Source organism: Oncorhynchus gorbuscha, linkage group LG04 (assembly GCF_021184085.1).
Source record: "Oncorhynchus gorbuscha isolate QuinsamMale2020 ecotype Even-year linkage group LG04, OgorEven_v1.0, whole genome shotgun sequence".
NCBI classification, from domain to species: domain Eukaryota; kingdom Metazoa; phylum Chordata; class Actinopteri; order Salmoniformes; family Salmonidae; genus Oncorhynchus; species Oncorhynchus gorbuscha.
The window spans coordinates 83,070,671-83,094,147 of NC_060176.1; the positions used below are offsets into that span (position 1 = coordinate 83,070,671).

General features: G+C 37.3%; 1 protein-coding gene and 1 long non-coding RNA gene across 3 annotated transcripts in view; both read right to left on the reverse strand.

The window, feature by feature from the left end:
• Positions 1-18,356: 18,356 nt before the first annotated feature.
• On the reverse strand, positions 18,357-20,235 carry LOC124034728. Its single transcript, XR_006838628.1, has 2 exons — positions 19,798-20,235; positions 18,357-18,637 (listed from the first exon to the last, which is right to left on the reverse strand). It is a non-coding gene; the product is annotated as an uncharacterized LOC124034728 (long non-coding RNA).
• Positions 20,236-20,342: 107 nt separating this feature from the next.
• Positions 20,343-23,477, reverse strand: part of parp8 (poly (ADP-ribose) polymerase family, member 8) — a 108,007-nt gene continuing 104,872 nt past the window's right edge. For both annotated transcript variants that reach the window (XM_046348214.1, XM_046348215.1), the window contains exon 27: positions 20,343-21,855. In XM_046348214.1, coding sequence (XP_046204170.1) covers positions 21,753-21,855 — 103 coding nt within the window. In that variant the 3' untranslated portion in view covers positions 20,343-21,752. The remainder of the gene's footprint in view (positions 21,856-23,477) is intronic.

The window sequence follows — 23,477 nt, forward strand, 5'->3', positions numbered from 1 at the left end:
CTCCGCTAGCTCGAACTGTCAGAATCATTTTCAGACTTCATATACCGGTTTTGCTGTCAAGCACTTGAATTTTCAATTAGGTTATTATTTGCCTACATTATTGGATATTTACAATAAAATACAATAATAATTATTATAATATTAAAATAATAATAGGATACTTTAATATTACAATTATAATAATACATTTATCTCAAATAAAAAAATGTAAGTGACATATTGATGGTAATGCCGATAGACCTTCATATTGTGAAATTAATAAATTACCAAAACATTTGCAAATAAATGATGAATACAATAATTGAATTTAAAAAAATGTTCATAGCAAAACAGTTATTAAAACAGCTATTTACATATGAATTGTATCCCGTATGTAGGCTATTGAATAACGCCATGCAAATGAATGGCTTGATTAATGATGATATTGAATAGGTTTTACACCAGCGTTTCCCGCCCATAATGTCAGCATATTTTCGGTAAAATGGTCAGGAATTAAACGTGTGTAAAGTGCACATGATTCATGCTCTGTTTGCATTTCAGGCGACCGCATGGCATTGTGTGAAGGGGTTCAGAGTATTCTTATTTTAAAAACAGAAGATTTATATATATATATATATAATTTGCGGCATGTGTTCTTTTACGGACACAATATTAATTTGGAAAACAAATTGCAACTATTGAACATTTTTCTTTTATTTAAGTTTTTCAACATTTAAATTGCATTCATTTGCGGCATAATGTTTAAAAAAACGTCTACAGCACTCTTGTAAAATTCTTATCAAACGTTAAAATATCATAACATATTAAATTATTACAATTGCTTTGCATTATCCAATTACTTATAAAGAAACAAGTACACATTTAAGACACAAATACAAATTTGAAATAATTAGCCTACACAACAATTACAACGAATCTTTAATAGACTAAACCTTGACGATATAATAAATTATTTTCAAAACTCAACTCGTGTTTTCCGACTCCATCCATTGCAATAGCCATACTGTAAACCGCCAGCGACATACAGTAGCCTACAAACATACATACTGTGATTCGCTGTACAAGTCCGGTCAGTCCCTCATTTATTTTTTAATTTTTTAGAAATGCTGTTTAAATCTCTGAGCCGTCGTCTTCTTATATGGAGACTTAATTTGAGTCTTTCATTCAGTGGCAGTCCTAGTGCAGGTGGCGGATCTGTGAATACTGCGCCGATTCAATTGCACAGCCTCACTCTTAGTCGAGTACCGTATCATTAATTTTAAGTTTCTGGGAGCACCATATCATTACCGACCAGAATAGACAAAGTGTGTCACGAAAACAACTGATTTGCATACAGATCTCTATCTGTCAGTGTTGCCAATATTGTTGGTTATCGGATTCGATTATAACGAAGAAAAAATAAACACACCACACACATAAGCAAAAATCTATATATCTGGATACATTACTACGGTTTGTCTGTGGATGATGGTGTATTTGGCTCTTTCAAATGAAATGGAATTATATTTGTGTTTATAAATATGTCAACTAGGCTATACTTAATTAAAATAATGTGTTTTGTGTTATGTGATTCTGCAATGTAGAGCATCGATGAAAGCATTTATCAAAAGCTATTTTAATCTAATATCATCACGGTGTATAGGAGAAAAGTATGATACCCGGCACTTTTGTGGAGTACAGCGCCATCTGGCGGAAAGAAAAATAATGGCTCCTCTGTGAACAATGCACATAACAACATAACCTTGACATTGCAGCCGGCTTTAAAGGCGAGTCGTCGAGACTGACTGATTTACAAATCGCCCTTGCATCATGAATAACTACTCAGTATAATGTGTAGATCAGTCAATCAGTCAGTCGAAATGTATCCATCATAAAACACAATTTTGATGCTCTCTAAGAGATTTCAATTCAATTCAACTAGACTTCTCCTAGAAATAGAATGAATAGAACTGCCTTGGAAGTGCTAACCCTGGCAATTTGACTGGTTAAACGGGTACACTCACAATGGCTACCTGGTATTGTGATGCAATCCTTTCCATGGTAATTTGGAGTGTTCTATCTACTGATGTCTGATTGCCATGGTAATTTAGAATGGTAATTCAAATTATGCTAACTGATGTGGCTCATCCAATGGAAAGTATTTGTTGTAATGTCAGTTGAGTTGACTCAACAAATCACATTCAGAGATTATTTTGAGGAGATGGGGAAACACCATGGGGAATCCTATTTACACCGTTTGTGTACATTGCCCATTTGTCGTCAATGGGCCAAGCGGTGCATTCTGGGAATTTCTGGGACAAGGCTAGTGCTCCATCAAGTAATGAATGAGAGTCAATTGGGCGCAAACTCAAAAATCCAACATTAGCATGAATCTTGTGAACAAGAAGTACAATTTTACAAATATTTTCCAAGATGTAAGGTAATTAACTTGTTCTTTGTAATATCCTATAGCTTTGGAATCGTGACCTTACTTACTTTCAAGGAAAAAGGTAGGTTTCTCGACTCATACCCTGACTTTGAGAAGAGATTACAGGACGATCATCTTAGCAACCGCATGATGCAAAATGACAACGTGAACACGATTGGTCGACAGTCTGCTGGGTGGGACGTTATACAGGCCTCCATTACCCAATGGGATTCCTATCTCCTCCTTTCTCTAGGCTACCTGGGGCGGCCTGGGGCAGCAGGTAGCCTAGTGCGTTGGGCCAGTAACCAAATGGTTGCTAGATCGAATCCCCGAGCTGACAAGGTATAAATCTGTCGTTCTGCCCCTGAACAGGCAGTTAACCCACTGTTCCTAGACCAGTTAACCCACTGTTCCTAGACCAGTTAACCCACTGTTCCTAGACCAGTTAACCCACTGTTCCTAGACCAGTTAACCCACTGTTCCTAGACCAGTTAACCCACTGTTCCTAGGCCAGTTAACCCACTGTTCCTAGACCAGTTAACCCACTGTTCCTAGACCAGTTAACCCACTGTTCTTAGACCAGTTAACCCACTGTTCCTAGACCAGTTAACCCACTGTTCCTAGACCAGTTAACCCACTGTTCCTAGACCAGTTAACCCACTGTTCCTAGATCAGTTAACCCACTGTTCCTAGATCAGTTAACTCACTGTTCCTAGGCCAGTTAACCCACTGTTCCTAGACCAGTTAACCCACTGTTCTTAGACCAGTTAACCCACTGTTCCTAGACGAGTTAACCCACTGTTCCTAGACCAGTTAACCCACTGTTCCTAGACCAGTTAACCCACTGTTCCTAGATCAGTTAACTCACTGTTCCTAGACCAGTTAACCCACTGTTCCTAGACCAGTTAACCCACTGTTCCTAGATCAGTTAACTCACTGTTCCTAGGCCGTCAGTGTAAATAATAATTTGTTCTTTAACTGACCTGCCTAGTTAAATAAAGGTAAAACATTGTCTTTTTTTGGTCTTAATTTAATGTTAAGGTTAGACATAAGGTTAGCAGTGTGGTTAGGTTAGACATAAGGTTAGCAGTGTGGTTAGGTTAGGGTTAGACATAAGGTTAGCAGTGTGGTTAGGGTTAGACATAAGGTTAGCAGTGTGGTTAGGTTAGACATAAGGTTAGCAGTGTGGTTAGGTTAGGGTTAGACATAAGGTTAGCAGTGTGGTTAGGTTAGGGTTAGACATAAGGTTAGCAGTGTGGCTAGGTTAGGGTTAAACCTAAGGTTAGCGCGTGGTTAAGGTTAGACATAAGGTTAGCAGTGTGGTTAGGTTAGGGTTAGACATTTACATACATTTACATTTAAGTCATTTAGCAGACGCTCTTATCCAGAGCGACTTGCAAATTGGTGCATTAGACATAAGGTTAGCAGTGTGGTTAGGGTTAGACATAAGGTTAGCAGTGTGGTTAGGTTAGGGTTAGACATAAGGTTAGCAGTGTGGTTAGGGTTAGACATAAGGTTAGCAGTGTGGTTAGGGTTAGACATAAGGTTAGCAGTGTGGTTAGGTTAGGGTTAGACATAAGGTTAGCAGTGTGGTTAGGGTTCGACATAAGGTTAGCAGTGTGGTTAGGGTTAGACATAAGGTTAGCAGTGTGGTTAGGTTAGGGTTAGACATAAGGTTAGCAGTGTGGTTAGGTTAGGGTTAGACATAAGGTTAGCAGTGTGGTTAGGGTTCGACATAAGGTTAGCAGTGTGGTTAGGGTTAGACATAAGGTTAGCAGTGTGGTTAGGGTTCGACATAAGGTTAGCAGTGTGGTTAGGGTTAGACATAAGGTTAGCAGTGTGGTTAGGTTAGGGTTAGACATAAGGTTAGCAGTGTGGTTAGGTTAGGGTTAGACATAAGGTTAGCAGTGTGGTTAGGGTTAGACATAAGGTTAGCAGTGTGGTTAGGGTTAGACATAAGGTTAGCAGTGTGGTTAGGGTTAGACATAAGGTTAGCAGTGTGGTTAGGTTAAGGTTCGACATAAGTTTAGCAGTGTGGTTAGGGTTAGACATAAGGTTAGCAGTGTGGTTAGGTTAGGGTTAGACATAAGTTTAGCAGTGTGGTTAGGTTAGGGTTAGACATAAGGTTAGCAGTGTGGTTAGGTTAGGGTTAGACATAAGGTTAGCAGTGTGGTTAGGTTAGGGTTAGACATAAGGTTAGCAGTGTGGTTAGGGTTAGACATAAGGTTAGCAGTGTGGTTAGGGTTAGACATAAGGTTAGCAGTGTGGTTAGGTTAAGGTTCGACATAAGTTTAGCAGTGTGGTTAGGGTTAGACATAAGGTTAGCAGTGTGGTTAGGTTAGGGTTAGACATAAGTTTAGCAGTGTGGTTAGGTTAGGGTTAGACATAAGGTTAGCAGTGTGGTTAGGTTAGGGTTAGACATAAGGTTAGCAGTGTGGTTAGGTTAGGGTTAGACATAAGGTTAGCAGTGTGGTTAGGTTAGGGTTAGACATAAGGTTAGCAGTGTGGTTAGGGTTAGACATAAGGTTAGCAGTGTGGTTAGGGTTAGACATAAGGTTAGCAGTGTGGTTAGGTTAGGGTTAGACATAAGTTTAGCAGTGTGGTTAGGTTAGGGTTAGACATAAGGTTAGCAGTGTGGTTAGGTTAGGGTTAGACATAAGGTTAGCAGTGTGGTTAGGTTAGGGTTAGACATAAGGTTAGCAGTGTCGTTAGGGTTAGACATAAGGTTAGCAGTGTGGTTAGGTTAAGGTTAGACATAAGGTTAGCAGTGTGGTTAGGGTTAGACATAAGGTTAGCAGTGTGGTTAGGTTAGGGTTAGACATAAGGTTAGCAGTGTGGTTAGGGTTAGACATAAGGTTAGCAGTGTGGTTAGGTTAGGGTTAGGTTTCAAATCAGATTGTAAGAAGAGAAATGGTAGAAATAGGCAGGGTTTATGGTAATTAGTGACGACCAGATTGAAAGGTTCACTTCCTACTTTTACTTCCTGTCATGAGTACACTCAAAATGTCTGCTTGTCCACACATTATGCCAGGGGGTATTATTTTTATCGGCGTAATAACCTCGCAGCCCATGTGACCCCAAACTGTTCACACCCCTCTTGTTAGCGGAGACAAAATGTTGCACTTAAAGCTAATTTCCTGCAATTCTTCACATTTCCAATGGTCTTATTAGTGTTTATATGATATGGGCTCCCGCGGGACGCAGCGGTCTAAGGTACTGCATCTCAGTGCGAGAGGCATCACTACAGACCCTGGTTCAGTGGTCTAAGGTACTGCATCTCAGTGCGAGAGGCGTCACTACAGACCCTGGTTCAGTGGTCTAAGGTACTGCATCTCAGTGCTAGAGGCATCACTATACAGACCCTGGTTCAGCGGTCTAAGGTACTGCATCTCAGTGCTAGAGGCATCACTACAGACCCTGGTTCAACGGTCTAAGGTACTGCATCTCAGTGCTAGAGGCGTCACTACAGACCCTGGTTCAACGGTCTAAGGTACTGCATCTCAGTGCTAGAGGCATCACTATACAGACCCTGGTTCAGCGGTCTAAGGTACTGCATCTCAGTGCTAGAGGCATCACTACAGACCCTGGTTCAACGGTCTAAGGTACTGCATCTCAGTGCTAGAGGCGTCACTACAGACCCTGGTTCAACGGTCTAAGGTACTGCATCTCAGTGCTAGAGGCATCACTAGAAACCCTGGTTTGATTGCAGGCTGTATCACAACCAGCCGTGATTGGGAGTCCCATAGGGCGGCGCATAATTGGCCCAGCGTCGTTTGACAGCCTTGTCATTGTAAATAAGAATTTGTTTTTATTTAACCTTTATTTAACTAGGCAAGTTCATTAAGAACAAATTTACAATGACGGCCTACCAAATGGCAAAAAGCCTCCTGCGGGGACGGGGGCCTGGGATTAAAATAAATAAATAACATAAATGTAGGACAAAACACACATCACAACAAGAGAGACAACACAACACTACATAAAGAGAGACCTAAGACAACAACATAGCAAGGCAGCGACACGTGACAACACAGCATGGTAGCAACACAACATGGTAGCAACACAACATGGTAGCAACACAACATGGTACAAACATTATGGGAACAGTCAACAACACAAAGGACAAGAAGGTAGAGACAACAATACATCACGCAAAGCAGCCACAACTGTCAGTAAGTGTCCATGATTGAGTCTTTGAATGAAGAGATTGAGATAAAACTGTCCAGTTTGAGTGTTTATTGCAGCTCGTTCCAGTCGCTAGCTGCAGTGAACTGAAATGAGGAGCGACCCAGGGATGTGTCTGCTTTGGGGACCTTTAACAGAATGTGACTGGCAGAATGTGTGGAGTTCTGAGGATGAGGGTTGTAGTAGATAACTCAGATAAATACAAGTTAAATCAAATTTAAAAAATACCAGGGGTTCCCCCCAAAAACACAAATAATTGTTGGTCCGTATTTATACCGCTCTGGGATCGGATCCGGACCCCGGTCCGCCAGTTGAGGAAGTGGGCATTATGCCAACATCCTCATTGACTTGAATAGGGAGCCATTCTATTTCTATGGTTCTACTGGCCTCTAGTGGCGGAAGAGAAGCGGTGCATCATGTCAGATAAACACTTCGCCACAAGATGTTTGAATTCAAACAATGCATTGCTGAATGCGACACAACATTAAATGACAAATATAAATCAAATAAATGTCCTATTCCAGCGAAGACAATACAGACAGACATACTTCTGTCGTTTGTAGAACTGGATCATACGATGGTAGTTATTGCAATCATTGTAGGAAAGTTAATTGGCTCCAATAATGTAGGTAAACCCGAGATTGCGTTAATCGTATTGGTCATTGAAAGGCTTGAAGCCACTGGTCGGCCATATTGGTACTCCCCGTAGGCGCAGTCCTCCATAGGAATGAATGGGATTCTACAGTATTTCAATTAAATGTTTCAAGGAAAAATTACATGTATTTACTTATTTTTTTTGTTGTTGTAGTGGGGACAGTAATATTAGGAATCTCATAAAATGATTGTTTCTAAACCCTTATTTTTCTTAAAATTGCATTATTGGTTAAGGGCTTGTAAGTAAGCATTTCACTGTAAGGTCTACCTACACCTGTTGTATTCGGCGCATGTGACAAATAAAGTTTGATTTGATAAATGCATATTTACAGCTTCCAAAATATTGTTGATAATGGTGAGGGAGAGCCAAGATGGAGGCACGGTGGCTTCAATACAATGGTGAGGGAGAGCCAAGATAGAGGCACGGTGGCTTCAATACAGTGGTGAGGGAGAGCCAAGATGGAGGCACGGTGGCTTCAATACAGTGGTGAGGGAGAGCCAAGATGGAGGCACGGTGGCTTCAATACAATGGTGAGGGAGAGCCAAGATAGAGGCACGGTGGCTTCAATACAGTGGTGAGGGAGAGCCAAGATGGAGGCACGGTGGCTTCAATACAGTGGTGAGGGAGAGCCAAGATGGAGGCACGGTGGCTTCAATACAGTGGTGAGGGAGGGCCAAGATGGAGGCACGGTGGCTTCAATACAATGGTGAGGGAGAGCCAAGATGGAGGCACGGTGGCTTCAATACAGTGGTGAGGGAGAGCCAAGATGGAGGCACGGTGGCTTCAATACAGTGGTGAGGGAGGGCCAAGATGGAGGCACGGTGGCTTCAATACAATGGTGAGGGAGAGCCAAGATGGAGGCACGGTGGCTTCAACATAATGGTGAGGGAGGGCCAAGATGGAGGCACGGTGGCTTCAACACAATGGTGAAGGAGGGCCAAGATGGAGGCAGGGTGGCTTCAACACAGCGCACCCTATTAGTAGTCATCTAGTGTATATATAAATAAATGGTCGGTACTTGCACCTTTGAAAAAATATATATGTGTATCCACAGGTGACACAAAATGTGTCATGGGATTCGGTTTTGAAGATGATTATCAAACTAGGGTCATTATCAAACTAGGGTCATTATCAAACTAGGGTAGCCTAGTGGTTAGAGCGTTGGACTAGTAACCGGAAGGTACAAATCTGTCGTTCTGCCCCCTGAACAGGAAGTTAACCCACTGTTCCTAGGCCGTCATTGAAAATACGAATTTGTTCTAAACTGACTTGCCTGGTTAAATAAAGGTAAAATGTTTAAACATGTGTGACAGTGTGGGCTTATTGCCTCATGATACTGTAGGCTCATGATACTGTAGACTCATGATACTGTAGACTCATGATACTGTAGACTCATGATACTGTAGGCTCATGATACTGTAGACTCATGATACTGTAGACTCATGATACTGTAGACTCATGATACTGTAGGCTCATGATACTGTAGACTCATGATACTGTAGACTCATGATACTGTAGACTCATGATACTGTAGGCTCATGATACTGTAGGCTCATGATACTGTAGACTCATGATACTGTAGACTCATGATACTGTAGACTCATGATACTGTAGACTCATGACACTGTAGGCTCATGACACTGTAGGCTCATGATACTGTAGACTCATGATACTGTAGACTCATGTCAGCCGTCATCTGAGATGCTTCTGAAATCGTTTCTGTAGTTAGAAACGAGATAAGATTAGCATTCCTGAAAAATTATTTTGTTGAAATATAATTTGATCTCTGAGATATTAAGCTAATCGATTTTTTAATTTAGAGGATTCATATAAACTTCAATAGATATAGTACTTAACATACGATGTGGACCTTCATTCTTCATGAGGAATCTAATAAAATGATCAATAGCCACCCACAGACATATCCCACACCCCACAAGGGGCAGGACGGGGCAACCCAGCTGTATTGTGAGAAAGTAAAAACATCTCTACAGTACTATTAGGCCTATGAATTACATGGAGGGTGTGCTGTTTCTGCGTGTTCATGTGTAGGAGGTGTTTGTGTGTCTTTATGGACCTTTAGTTTTCCTAAACCTTTCCCTTGAGACAAAAAAAAAGATGAGAAGGAAGTTGTTAGGGAGAGAGTTGAGTTATTGACTAGACTGGTGGTGGTCGGGTGTGCAAGTGGCTCGGTCTGGCTGGGCGGGTTGCCTGGGCGGGCTGGCTGGCTGGGCTGGCTGAGCGGTCTGCCTGGGCTGGCTGGCTGGCTGGGCTGGCTGGCTGGCTGGGCTGGCTGCCTTGGCTGGCTGGCTGGGCTGGCTGGCTGGCTGAGCGGTCTGCCTGGGCGGGCTGGCTGGGCTGGCTGGCTGAGCGGTCTGCCTGGGCAGTCTGGCTAAGCGGTCTGCCTGGGTGGTCTGCCTTGGCGGTCTGGCTGGGCGGTCTGGCTGGGCGGTCTGGCTGGGCAGTCTGCCTGATCGGTCTGGCTGGGCGGTCTGCCTGGGCGGTCTGGCTGAGCGGTCTGCCTGGGCGGTCTGGCTGGGCGGTATCATGAATGAATTGATGAAGAAGTTGAAGTCAACACTTCATTGGTTTCTGATGCAGCTGGAATCAGTTAGTCACTTGTCAGCACAGTAAAAACTATATATATATGATACAAAACACCATTATATACAACAGCTAGCAATATCTAGACCACAATGCAACTGTGAGTATGCTAAGCATTCTATAGTATGCTACAACATCAGTCTAGCTGAATATGGATGTTGCGCATAGCACGCTGACGAGGTTTTGGAGGACGCATGGCTCTCGACCTTCGCCTCTCCCGAATCCGTATGGGAGTTGCAGCGATGAGACAAGACTGTAACTACCAATTGGATACCATGAAATTGGGGTGAAAAAAAAAATAATAATAATTCTAAATAAGACCACTTCTTGTGACTGACTCTCACCGACTCCACACTTTCCTCCAACACATCCCAGATTTTCCTAGAGACATTTACCGGATTTCCCAGGTAGCATTGTTCCAATACCCTCACTCCGACTAAAAGACGAGTCTAAGGGTTTCCTAGTTTCCACCACAACCTCTCGCTTGTTTCCGCCCTTCTTCGTCACGTTAACCCACTCAATCTCACTCTCTGTGCAATTATCTTCACCCAACTCACTAGCAGTTTTAAATAAAACCTCCGTTTTCGCCATCTCGTCAATCCCTGTTGAAAATGAAAATCGATAGAATAGCATCACTTTTCAACATTTGACGACATGGCAACCCCATCAATTGAGACTACCGTTCCGTTTCTAAATCCTCTGGCTGAAAGTGCTGGCTTCTTCTCCGATATAAATGTCATTCGCACTAACTTAATGCCACCAGGTGTACAGGTAGTGAACTGAAGAAAAAAATGTAAATCAGAAAGGGAAAAGAACATACAAAAGACAAAATAAATCTATTAATCCAAACCCCACAGACACACTCCTACACACACTCCTACACACACTCCTACACACACTCCTACACAGGCACAGTCAGTATTCCCTGCAGTATTTCAGGGGTTAATTCCTGAATACTCTAAATCCTTGCAGTCGCAAATATAATTATGTCTAGCAGCTTCTTGGACTAATCACTTGCACAATTAATGCCACAAAATCCACCTTCTTCGCTATCAATCTATCTGTATCCTCAAACTGATGAATGAAATTCTGAAATTCAAATGGTCGCCGGGCATCCACTGCAGGAGCTTCCTCAGCTCCACTCCACTCATTGGCTACTTTAAACTCCTTCACCCATCCACTGCAGGAGCTTCCTCAGCTCCACTCCACTCATTGGCTACTTTAAACTCCTTCACCCATCCACTGCAGGAGCTTCCTCAGCTCCACTCCACTCATTGGCTACTTTAAACTCCTTCACCCATCCACTGCAGGAGCTTCCTCAGCTCCACTCCACTCATTGGCTACTTTAAACGCCTTCGAAATTCGGCAACGTGATAACTACAAACACAGACAGACATTTTTATATTTCTCACACCTCCCCGGGACAATCCTCCATGTCCTGAAATCACTATGAATTCTGGATATTGTGGTTTGCTTAAAACCCGGGCAATGTAGCTGGGTCATTTCTACTGGTGAGATGCAGAAACTCTCCTATTTGTGTGTAGTGAGGAAATTCTAGATGTTTATGACACATATGATATGTTAATAACACACTAAGAGACATATACAGTGAAATAATAACACTAATAGACATATACAGTGAAATAATAACACTAATAGACATATACAGTGAAATAATAACACTAATAGACATATACAGTGAAATAATAACACTAATAGACATATACAGTGAAATAATAACACATTAAGAGACATATACAGTGAAATAATAACACTAATAGACATATACAGTGAAATAATAACACTAATAGACATATACAGTGACATAATAACACATTAAGAGACATATACAGTGAAATAATAACACATTAAGAGACATATACAGTGAAATAATAACACATTAAGAGACATATACAGTGAAATAATAACACATTAAGAGACATATACAGTGAAATAATAACACATTAAGAGACATATACAGTGAAATAATAACACTAATAGACATATACAGTGAAATAATAACACATTAAGAGACATATACAGTGAAATAATAACACATTAAGAGACATATACAGTGAAATAATAACACTAATAGACATATACAGTGAAATAATAACACATTAAGAGACATATACAGTGAAATAATAACACATTAAGAGACATATACAGTGAAATAATAACACTAATAGACATATACAGTGAAATAATAACACATTAAGAGACATATACAGTGAAATAATAACACTAATAGACATATACAGTGAAATAATAACACATTAAGAGACATATACAGTGAAATAATAACACTAATAGACATATACAGTGAAATAATAACACATTAAGAGACATATACAGTGAAATAATAACACTAATAGACATATACAGTGAAATAATAACACTAATAGACATATACAGTGAAATAATAACACATTAAGAGACATATACAGTGAAATAATAACACTAATAGACATATACAGTGACATAATAACACATTAAGAGACATATACAGTGAAATAATAACACTAATAGACATATACAGTGAAATAATAACACATTAAGAGACATATACAGTGAAATAATAACACATTAAGAGACATATACAGTGAAATAATAACACATTAAGAGACATATACAGTGAAATAATAACACTAATAGACATATACAGTGAAATAATAACACATTAAGAGACATATACAGTGAAATAATAACACATTAAGAGACATATACAGTGAAATAATAACACATTAAGAGACATATACAGTGAAATAATAACACATTAAGAGACATATACAGTGAAATAATAACACTAATAGACATATACAGTGAAATAATAACACTAATAGACATATACAGTGACATAATAACACATTAAGAGACATATACAGTGAAATAATAACACATTAAGAGACATATACAGTGGAATAATAACACTAATAGACATATACAGTGACATAATAACACATTAAGAGACATATACAGTGAAATAATAACACTAATAGACATATACAGTGAAATAATAACACTAAGAGACATATACAGTGACATAATAACACTAATAGACTTATACAGTGAAATAATAACACTAAGAGACATATACAGTGACATAATAACACACTAAGAGACATATACAGTGAAATAATAACACTAATAGACTTATACAGTGAAATAATAACACTAATAGGCGTATACAGTGAAATAATAACACTAATAGACTTATACAGTGAAATAATAACACTAATAGACTTATACAGTGAAATAATAACACTAATAGAAATATACAGTGACATAATAACACTAATAGACATATACAGTGAAATAATAACACATTAAGAGACATATACAGTGAAATAATAACACTAATAGACTTATACAGTGAAATAATAACACTAATAGACATATACAGTGACATAATAACACTAAGAGACATATACAGTGAAATAATAACACATTAAGAGACATATACAGTGAAATAATAACACTAATAGACTTATACAGTGAAATAATAACACTAATAGACATATACAGTGACATAATAACACTAAGAGACATATACAGTGACATAATAACACATTAAGAGACATATACAGTGAAATAATAACACTAATAGACATATACAGTGAAATAATAACACTAAGAGACATATACAGTGAAATAATAACACATTAAGAGACATATACAGTGAAATAATAACACTAATAGACATATACAGTGAAATAATAACAGTAATAGACATATACAGTGAAATAATAACAGTAATAGACATATACAGTGACATAATAACACATTAAGAGACATATACAGTGAAATAATAACACTAATAGACTTATACAGTGAAATATTATTATATTATATTATAAATAATAACACTAATAGACTTATACAGTGAAATAATAACACTAATAGACTTATACAGTGAAATAATAACACTAATAGACATATACAGTGACATAATAACACTAAGAGACATATACAGTGACATAATAACACATTAAGAGACATATACAGTGAAATAATAACACTAATAGACATATACAGTGAAATAATAACACTAAGAGACATATACAGTGAAATAATAACACATTAAGAGACATATACAGTGAAATAATAACACTAATAGACATATACAGTGAAATAATAACACTAATAGACATATACAGTGAAATAATAACACTAAGAGACATATACAGTGACATAATAACACATTAAGAGACATATACAGTGAAATAATAACACTAATAGACTTATACAGTGAAATAATAACACTAATAGACTTATACAGTGAAATAATAACACTAATAGACTTATACAGTGAAATAATAACACTAATAGACTTATACAGTGAAATAATAACACTAATAGACATATACAGTGACATAATAACACTAATAGACATATACAGTGAAATAATAACACATTAAGAGACATATACAGTGAAATAATAACACTAATAGACTTATACAGTGAAATAATAACACTAATAGACATATACAGTGACATAATAACACTAAGAGACATATACAGTGAAATAATAACACATTAAGAGACATATACAGTGAAATAATAACACTAATAGACTTATACAGTGAAATAATAACACTAATAGACATATACAGTGACATAATAACACTAAGAGACATATACAGTGACATAATAACACATTAAGAGACATATACAGTGAAATAATAACACTAATAGACATATACAGTGAAATAATAACACTAAGAGACATATACAGTGAAATAATAACACATTAAGAGACATATACAGTGAAATAATAACACTAATAGACATATACAGTGAAATAATAACACTAATAGACATATACAGTGAAATAATAACACTAATAGACATATACAGTGACATAATAACACATAATAAGAGACATATACAGTGACAATAATAACACATAATAGACATATACAGTGAAATAATAACACTAAGACTATACAGTGAAATAATAACACTAATAGACTTATACAGTGAAATAATAACACTAATAGACTTATACAGTGAAATAATAACACTAATAGACATATACAGTGACATAATAACACTAAGAGACATATACAGTGACATAATAACACATTAAGAGACATATACAGTGAAATAATAACACTAATAGACATATACAGTGAAATAATAACACTAAGAGACATATACAGTGAAATAATAACACATTAAGAGACATATACAGTGAAATAATAACACTAATAGACATATACAGTGAAATAATAACACTAATAGACATATACAGTGAAATAATAACACTAAGAGACATATACAGTGACATAATAACACATTAAGAGACATATACAGTGAAATAATAACACTAATAGACTTATACAGTGAAATAATAACACTAATAGACTTATACAGTGAAATAATAACACTAATAGACTTATACAGTGAAATAATAACACTAATAGACTTATACAGTGAAATAATAACACTAATAGACATATACAGTGACATAATAACATTAAGAGACATATACAGTGAAATAATAACACATTAAGAGACATATACAGTGAAATAATAACACTAATAGACTTATACAGTGAAATAATAACACTAATAGACATATACAGTGACATAATAACACTAAGAGACATATACAGTGACATAATAACACATTAAGAGACATATACAGTGAAATAATAACACTAATAGACTTATACAGTGAAATAATAACACTAATAGACATATACAGTGAAATAATAACACTAAGAGACATATACAGTGAAATAATAACACATTAAGAGACATATACAGTGAAATAATAACACTAATAGACATATACGGTGAAATAATAACACTAATAGACATATACAGTGAAATAATAACACTAATAGACTTATACAGTGAAATAATAACACTAATAGACTTATACAGTGAAATAATAACACTAATAGACTTATACAGTGACATAATAACACTAATAGACATATACAGTGACATAATAACACTAATAGACATATACAGTGAAATAATAACACATTAAGAGACATATACAGTGACATAATAACACTAATAGACATATACAGTGAAATAATAACACTAATAGACATATACAGTGACATAATAACACTAATAGACATATACAGTGACATAATATACACATAATAACACTAAGAGACATATACAGTGAAATAATAACACATTAAGAGACATATACAGTGAAATAATAACACTAATAGACATATACAGTGAAATAATAACACTAATAGACATATACAGTGACATAATAGCACTAATAGACATATACAGTGAAATAATAACACATTAAGAGACATATACAGTGAAATAATAACACTAATAGACTTATACAGTGAAATAATAACACTAATAGACATATACAGTGAAATAATAACACTAAGAGACATATACAGTGAAATAATAACACATTAAGAGACATATACAGTGAAATAATAACACTAATAGACATATACAGTGAAATAATAACACTAATAGACATATACAGTGAAATAATAACACTAAGAGACATATACAGTGACATAATAACACATTAAGAGACATATACAGTGAAATAATAACACTAATAGACTTATACAGTGAAATAATAACACTAATAGACTTATACAGTGAAATAATAACACTAATAGACTTATACAGTGAAATAATAACACTAATAGACTTATACAGTGAAATAATAACACTAATAGACATATACAGTGACATAATAACACTAAGAGACATATACAGTGAAATAATAACACATTAAGAGACATATACAGTGAAATAATAACACTAATAGACTTATACAGTGAAATAACAACACTAATAGACATATACAGTGACATAATAACACTAAGAGACATATACAGTGACATAATAACACATTAAGAGACATATACAGTGAAATAATAACACTAATAGACTTATACAGTGAAATAATAACACTAATAGACATATACAGTGAAATAATAACACTAAGAGACATATACAGTGAAATAATAACACATTAAGAGACATATACAGTGAAATAATAACACTAATAGACATATACAGTGAAATAATAACACTAATAGACATATACAGTGAAATAATAACACTAATAGACTTATACAGTGAAATAATAACACTAATAGACTTATACAGTGAAATAATAACACTAATAGACTTATACAGTGACATAATAACACTAATAGACATATACAGTGACATAATAACACTAATAGACATATACAGTGAAATAATAACACATTAAGAGACATATACAGTGACATAATAACACTAATAGACTTATACAGTGAAATAATAGCACTAATAGACATATACAGTGACATAATAACACTAATAGACATATACAGTGACATAATAACACTAATAGACATATACAGTGACATAATAACACTAAGAGACATATACAGTGAAATAATAACACATTAAGAGACATATACAGTGAAATAATAACACTAATAGACTTATACAGTGACATAATAACACTAATAGACATATACAGTGACATAATAGCACTAATAGACATATACAGTGAAATAATAACACATTAAGAGACATATATAGTGAAATAATAACACTAATAGACATATACAGTGAAATAATAACACTAATAGACATATACAGTGAAATAATAACACTAATAGACTTATACAGTGACATAATAACACTAATATACATATACAGTGAAATAATAACACATTAAGAGACATATACAGTGAAATAATAACACTAATAGACTTATACAGTGAAATAATAACACTAAGAGACATATATAGTGAAATAGAGCAGCAGTGAAATGTCCCTTTAATTGTTGATAACATCAGGTTATTCCATTATGGAAGTAAAAGGAAAAGGACAATAGTCGACACGACAGTAGTGGCTGTAGGATGCAATTACTTAACGTTGTTCGTTGTGGTTTTAATATCTAGGATTTCCCAGCTATGTTTACGTGAACCTGACTAGCTGAGCCGTGTACAGGATGTACTGGAGGTCAAAAGGACTCTATGGACACCTCTTCTGCACATCTTACAACTACCGGTATGCAACATTGAAGGGGGAAAAAAAATGGCCACAAATGCATATGCATTCACAGCTGCTCTAGGTTGACCCACTACTGTGAAAATTAAGACCTTGCTAGATTATTTTTCAAATAATATTTATGACATGTATATAGTTTACTTTACATACACACACATACATATGAAGGTGGGATTGTGGTTTACACTAATCTGAGTAACGAAACAACACCAGTAGAATATAAATTCTGTTTTTTTTTCAGCAAGTTTGAAATTTAATTAACATAAACAGGTACATAAGCTGCTATTTCCATAATTTGTTAAAAGCCCCCCCCCCCTCCAAAAAGCTCCAGTAATTGGCAAAATGAAGAAAAAGCCATAAAAACTCAAATAAATAAAATATTTGGCCTCCTTGTTGTGGTAATAAATAACAATATATTCCATATGTATTGTAATATATTACCATTAATCCACATGTCTATAAGGCACCAAACGCTAAATAGCATAATCATAGAATACCTTTTATTCGCTATAATTGTGCAGAAAATACAAAGACATCCAGATCAACAGAAACACTCAACCACAAAGCGGATCGAAGGAAATATAGTGCCGACCATTATATTGTGTTGTTTATTTGGTCTCCATTCGACTGATTTCAGTTTCCTTTGAGTTCCTTCTGAATTGACTTGAATTGATGAGCTGTCATCACTTGGTGTTCTGGATTATGGCTCCAGGTCAACAATATGGTCCTCCTTCTTTCATGAGATTCATGATACTGTGTTACCGTAGCTAAAAAAAAAAATACAAAACGCGATCATGAATTTAAATTAATAATGAATGGATTAGACATCAAATTATAATCCCATCATTCACAAATAGTAAATATATTTTCAGTACATCATTTCTCATCCATTAACAAAACATGCATATTTAAAACAAATCTGAAGTAAAAAAAAAAAATATTTGACAATGTTTGGTATGTGAATGTGTTTCAAGTGTAAATATAACAGATGTAACATCCGTTCTCAACACTGTTGTTAGCATGATATAACATGTACTATCACAAAATCAACATCCACCAGGATCACATTACTGTTCCATGACAGATATTGCAAAAATATTCATATGAAATCACTGGTCACTGAATGATGCAATAAAACAACATGTTGCTCATTTGCCTTCACTGTCTTCTATGTTTGGGGTGGCAGGTAGCCTAATGGTTAAGAGCAGGTAGCCTAATGGTTAAGAGCAGGTAGCCTAATGGTTAAGAGCAGGTAGCCTAATGGTTAAGAGCAGGTAGCCTAATGGTTAAGAGCAGGTAGCCTAATGGTTAAGAGCAGGTAGCCTAGCGGTTAAGAGCAGGTAGCCTAGAGGTTAAGAGCAGGTAGCCTAGCGTTTAAGAGCAGGTAGCCTAGCGTTTAAGAGCAGGTAGCCTAGCGTTTAAGAGCAGGTAGCCTAGCGTTTAAGAGCAGGTAGCCTAGTGGTTAAGAGCAGGTAGGCTAGCAGTTAAGAGCAGGTAGCCTAGCAGTTAACAGCATGTAGCCTAGCGTTTAAGAGCAGGTAGCCTAGTGGTTTAGAGCAGGTAGGCTAGCGGTTAAGAGCAGGTAGCCTAGCAGTTAACAGCATGTAGCCTAGCGTTTAAGAGCAGGTAGCCTAGTGGTTTAGAGCAGGTAGGCTAGCGGTTAAGAGCAGGTTGACTAGCGGTTTAGAGCAGGTAGGCTAGTGGTTAAGAACAGGTAGCCTAGCATTTAAGAGCAGGTAGCCTAGGTGTTAAGAGCAGGTAGCCTAGCAGTTAAGAGCAGGTAGCCTAGGTGTTAAGCGCAGGTAGCCTAGCGGTTAAGAGCAGTTAGCCAAGCGGTTAAGAGTAGGTAGCCTAGCGGTGGGGCGGCAGGTAGCCTAGCAGTTAAGAGTGTTGGGCCAGTAACCGAAAGGTCGCTGGTTTGAATTACCTGAGCCAACTGGGTGAATAATCTGTTGACGTGCCCTTGAGCAAGGCACTGGATTGTAACTGCTCCTGTAAATCACTCTGGATTAGAGCGTCTGCTAAATTACGTCAATGTATTTATTTACCTATATTTGTTACAATAACGTCATATATTTAAACTGTAAAATCATTAGTGATGAAAAAAAATGCATTAAAAAAATATGACCTGTGATTTACAGTAATTTTTTTATCAGATTGGTTGGTGTCCAGTATGACCTATATCAATGTCTACTTTAAACCATCATAATTTCATAATAAATATATAATTTACAGTGAACACAAGGGATAGTATCTGAACTCTGATTGGTCTTTAAAAGCACAGCTGAGATCTGATTGGTCTTTAAAAGCACAGAAATATATAGACAAGCAGCAAACACTAATGCTTAGTATGTATAGACATCCCCCCCCCCCCCCCCCCTAAACAAAAGGAACAGCTTTAAAATGTTATTTAATTGGGGCTCCGATTATACATCCACATCTACCCATAGTTTTAATCAAAGTGTAAAGATCAATCTGACGTGTTAATACTAAACAGCTTTTTAAATCCGTGTTATTCTATTTAAACTGGTTGTGAGTGGTAAGTGTGCAGAACTTATGAATTTATCAAATGTATCTATTCTTGACTGGAGTCTAAGTCTTTGCTATTGTAAACCAGTAGACCCCCCCCCCCCCCCTATAAAAGGAGAAGAAACCAATATATACATTTCCTGGTATGATATGTGAAAGAAACTGATCTACTTCCTAAATTAATAAAACACTTCAATCCAAATAGACCCTTTTGGGCGATGCAGCATTTAAAGGCAATGTTACCACGGTCGAGGAGATGGCCTTCTACGTAAACACGGCAGATGTCGGCTCAATGGTAAATTCCCTTTAACGGTACACTGTGCAGAAAATCGCTCTGTCATTTCCTAGTTGCTAAATTTCTAATAGTTTGCTTATTTTCCATTTATGTAACAAAACATAGTAAGTATAGTGTAGATAATATATTGTAAAATATATTTTCAAAAACCAAAAATATTGTATTTTCAGCTGTTTCCACCTGGTGTACAAAACCGAAAGTAAAAGACGCTAAAACGTAATTTAAGAACGGGAAGCGTAGAAATAACACACACAGAACCAATCTACCACTTCTTAGAGTGGCTTTCAATGAGAAAGACCGATCTAGTACACCCAGAACTCCCTGCAGGCCTGATAGAATCCTGGGCCTAATGTGTCTATTCCACTCAACGTATTGCTGTTGTCCCTCAGTCGACACGGAATGGTAACCAACATATCACACCACCGTCGGAAAATACAGCTATTCTTTTGTTTAATTTTAACATAATCAAGTGGGGGGGGGGCTTTTTAGTTTATCAGATTATGACTCAGTTGTTAGAACAAATGTATGACATTAAGAAAAATGAAGTGCATATTAACACCTTCAGTATACATAAAGTACATTGTATTTTGAAAAGATACAACTCTTTTACAGTAAATAAGGTCAGATAGATGGGACCTTTTTGCTAGACAGGAAGGAAACAATAATCGTTATTTTTGCTGAAAAGGTCCCACATCTACGAGCGAGAAGTCTCAAAATATTCACCAAAGAGTTTAACCGTTTTTAAATGTTCTCTATAAAAAAAAAAACGAAGTCGTCCCAATCAGTCAAACACAGACGTACCGCGTCTTCAGAGAAACAGGATTCTTCATAGTCTTAGCAAAATGGGTTCTTCCCGAAAGAGTTTTGCTGTGTTTCAGTTGTAAATATGTGTTGTTGATTTCATCAAGGTTTCCTTGAAGATTTCAAACTTTTTCTAAGTTGTTGGTATGTTCTATACATTGGTCGGAAACACACGTGTTACGACGGGCTTCAGCAGCTTTGAGCCGGGACTTGGCGGCAGCAGAATTACGGGAAGGATATTTCCATTTCAGCGGGGTTCATCCCGTGGCAGTCTGATTGCCGATGACTCGTAGGATCTCTCGGTGGATGCCAGCGTCTTGTGTGTTGATGCTCGTATCTCCCACCTGACCATCTTCATAGCTGTGGATCAGAAGAAACACACAATAATATCACTCCTACCAACCCTGTGATCAGAACATATTCACAGTTGGCACTCAACTGAGATAAAGTTGAAATGTTCACTTGTAATATCAGATATATTATTGAGATGTAAAACCTCTCTTTGGGTTTGGCGAAAGGAAATATAGAAAGTCTGCTTTGATTAATTTAACACCACTGTCTGTATGAACACGGTCGTGTTTTTACTACTTATACGTAGGAAGAAGCATGTACAGCTGTGGTCGTATACTTACACGAAGAAGAAGCGTGTACAGCTGTGGTCGTATACTTATACGTAGGAAGAAGCATGTACAGCTGTGGTCGTATACTTACACGAAGAAGAAGTGTGTACAGCTGTGGTCGTATACTTACACGAAGAAGAAGTGTGTACAGCTGTGGTCGTATACTTACACAAAGAAGAAGTGTGTACAGCTGTGGTCGTATACTTACACGAAGAAGAAGTGTGTACAGCTGTGGTCGTATACTTACACGAAGAAGAAGCGTGTACAGCTGTGGTCGTATACTTATACGTAGGAAGAAGCATGTACAGCTGTGGTCGTATACTTACACGAAGAAGAAGCGTGTACAGCTGTGGTCGTATACTTATACGTAGTGTGGCAAACCTCTTCAAGGTTAGGAGCGTTTGTCACAAACTAAGTGGTAAACTGTCACCAAATCACCCAAGAATGAGAGTTCTTTCGAACAGGACAGTACCTGTGTGTTTGTTTCTCCGTCCTGGTCCACCCAGGCCTTAGGCGAGGTCAAGGATAGCAGGGTTCGGTACACGAATCGGGTTCTCGGTAGGTCCAGGTCCAAACGCCAACAGGTAAGTCCAAACAATCCAGCTCATACACGGTAAATCCAGCCAATCTCTATAGTCTCTTTCTCTATTGTTCATAGCTCCTTCCAGCCCTCTCTCTTCCTCTTCCTGGTTTCTCTTGACCCTTTATCTGTGAGTCGGCTCCACCTTCTGAGGGTTCCCCTTGCTTCTGGGACTTGTAGTTTTGGCGGTCGGCCATTTTGTGATCTGTAGTTCTGACAGGGGTGGCCATTTTAGTGATCGGGCAGAGCCCGTTTACTAGCTCTGCTCTCACATATCTGCCACTTATCACTCGACCCCCTTCTTTGCCACAGTAGGAAGAAGCGTGTACAGCTGTGGTCGTATACTTACACGAAGAAGAAGTGTGTACAGCTGTGGTCGTATACTTACACGAAGAAGAAGTGTGTACAGCTGTGGTCGTATACTTACACGAAGAAGAAGCGTGTACAGCTGTGGTCGTATACTTACACGAAGAAGAAGTGTGTACAGCTGTGGTCGTATACTTACACGAAGAAGAAGTGTGTACAGCTGTGGTCGTATACTTACACGAAGAAGAAGCGTGTACAGCTGTGGTCGTAAGAAGAAGAAGCGTGTACAGCTGTGGTCGTATACTTACACGAAGAAGAAGCGTGTACAGCTGTGGTCGTATACTTACGAAGAAGAAGTGTGTACAGCTGTGGTCGTATACTTACACGAAGAAGAAGTGAAGAAGAAGTGTGTACAGCTGTGGTCGTATACTTACACGAAGAAGAAGCGTGTACAGCTGTGGTCGTATACTTACACG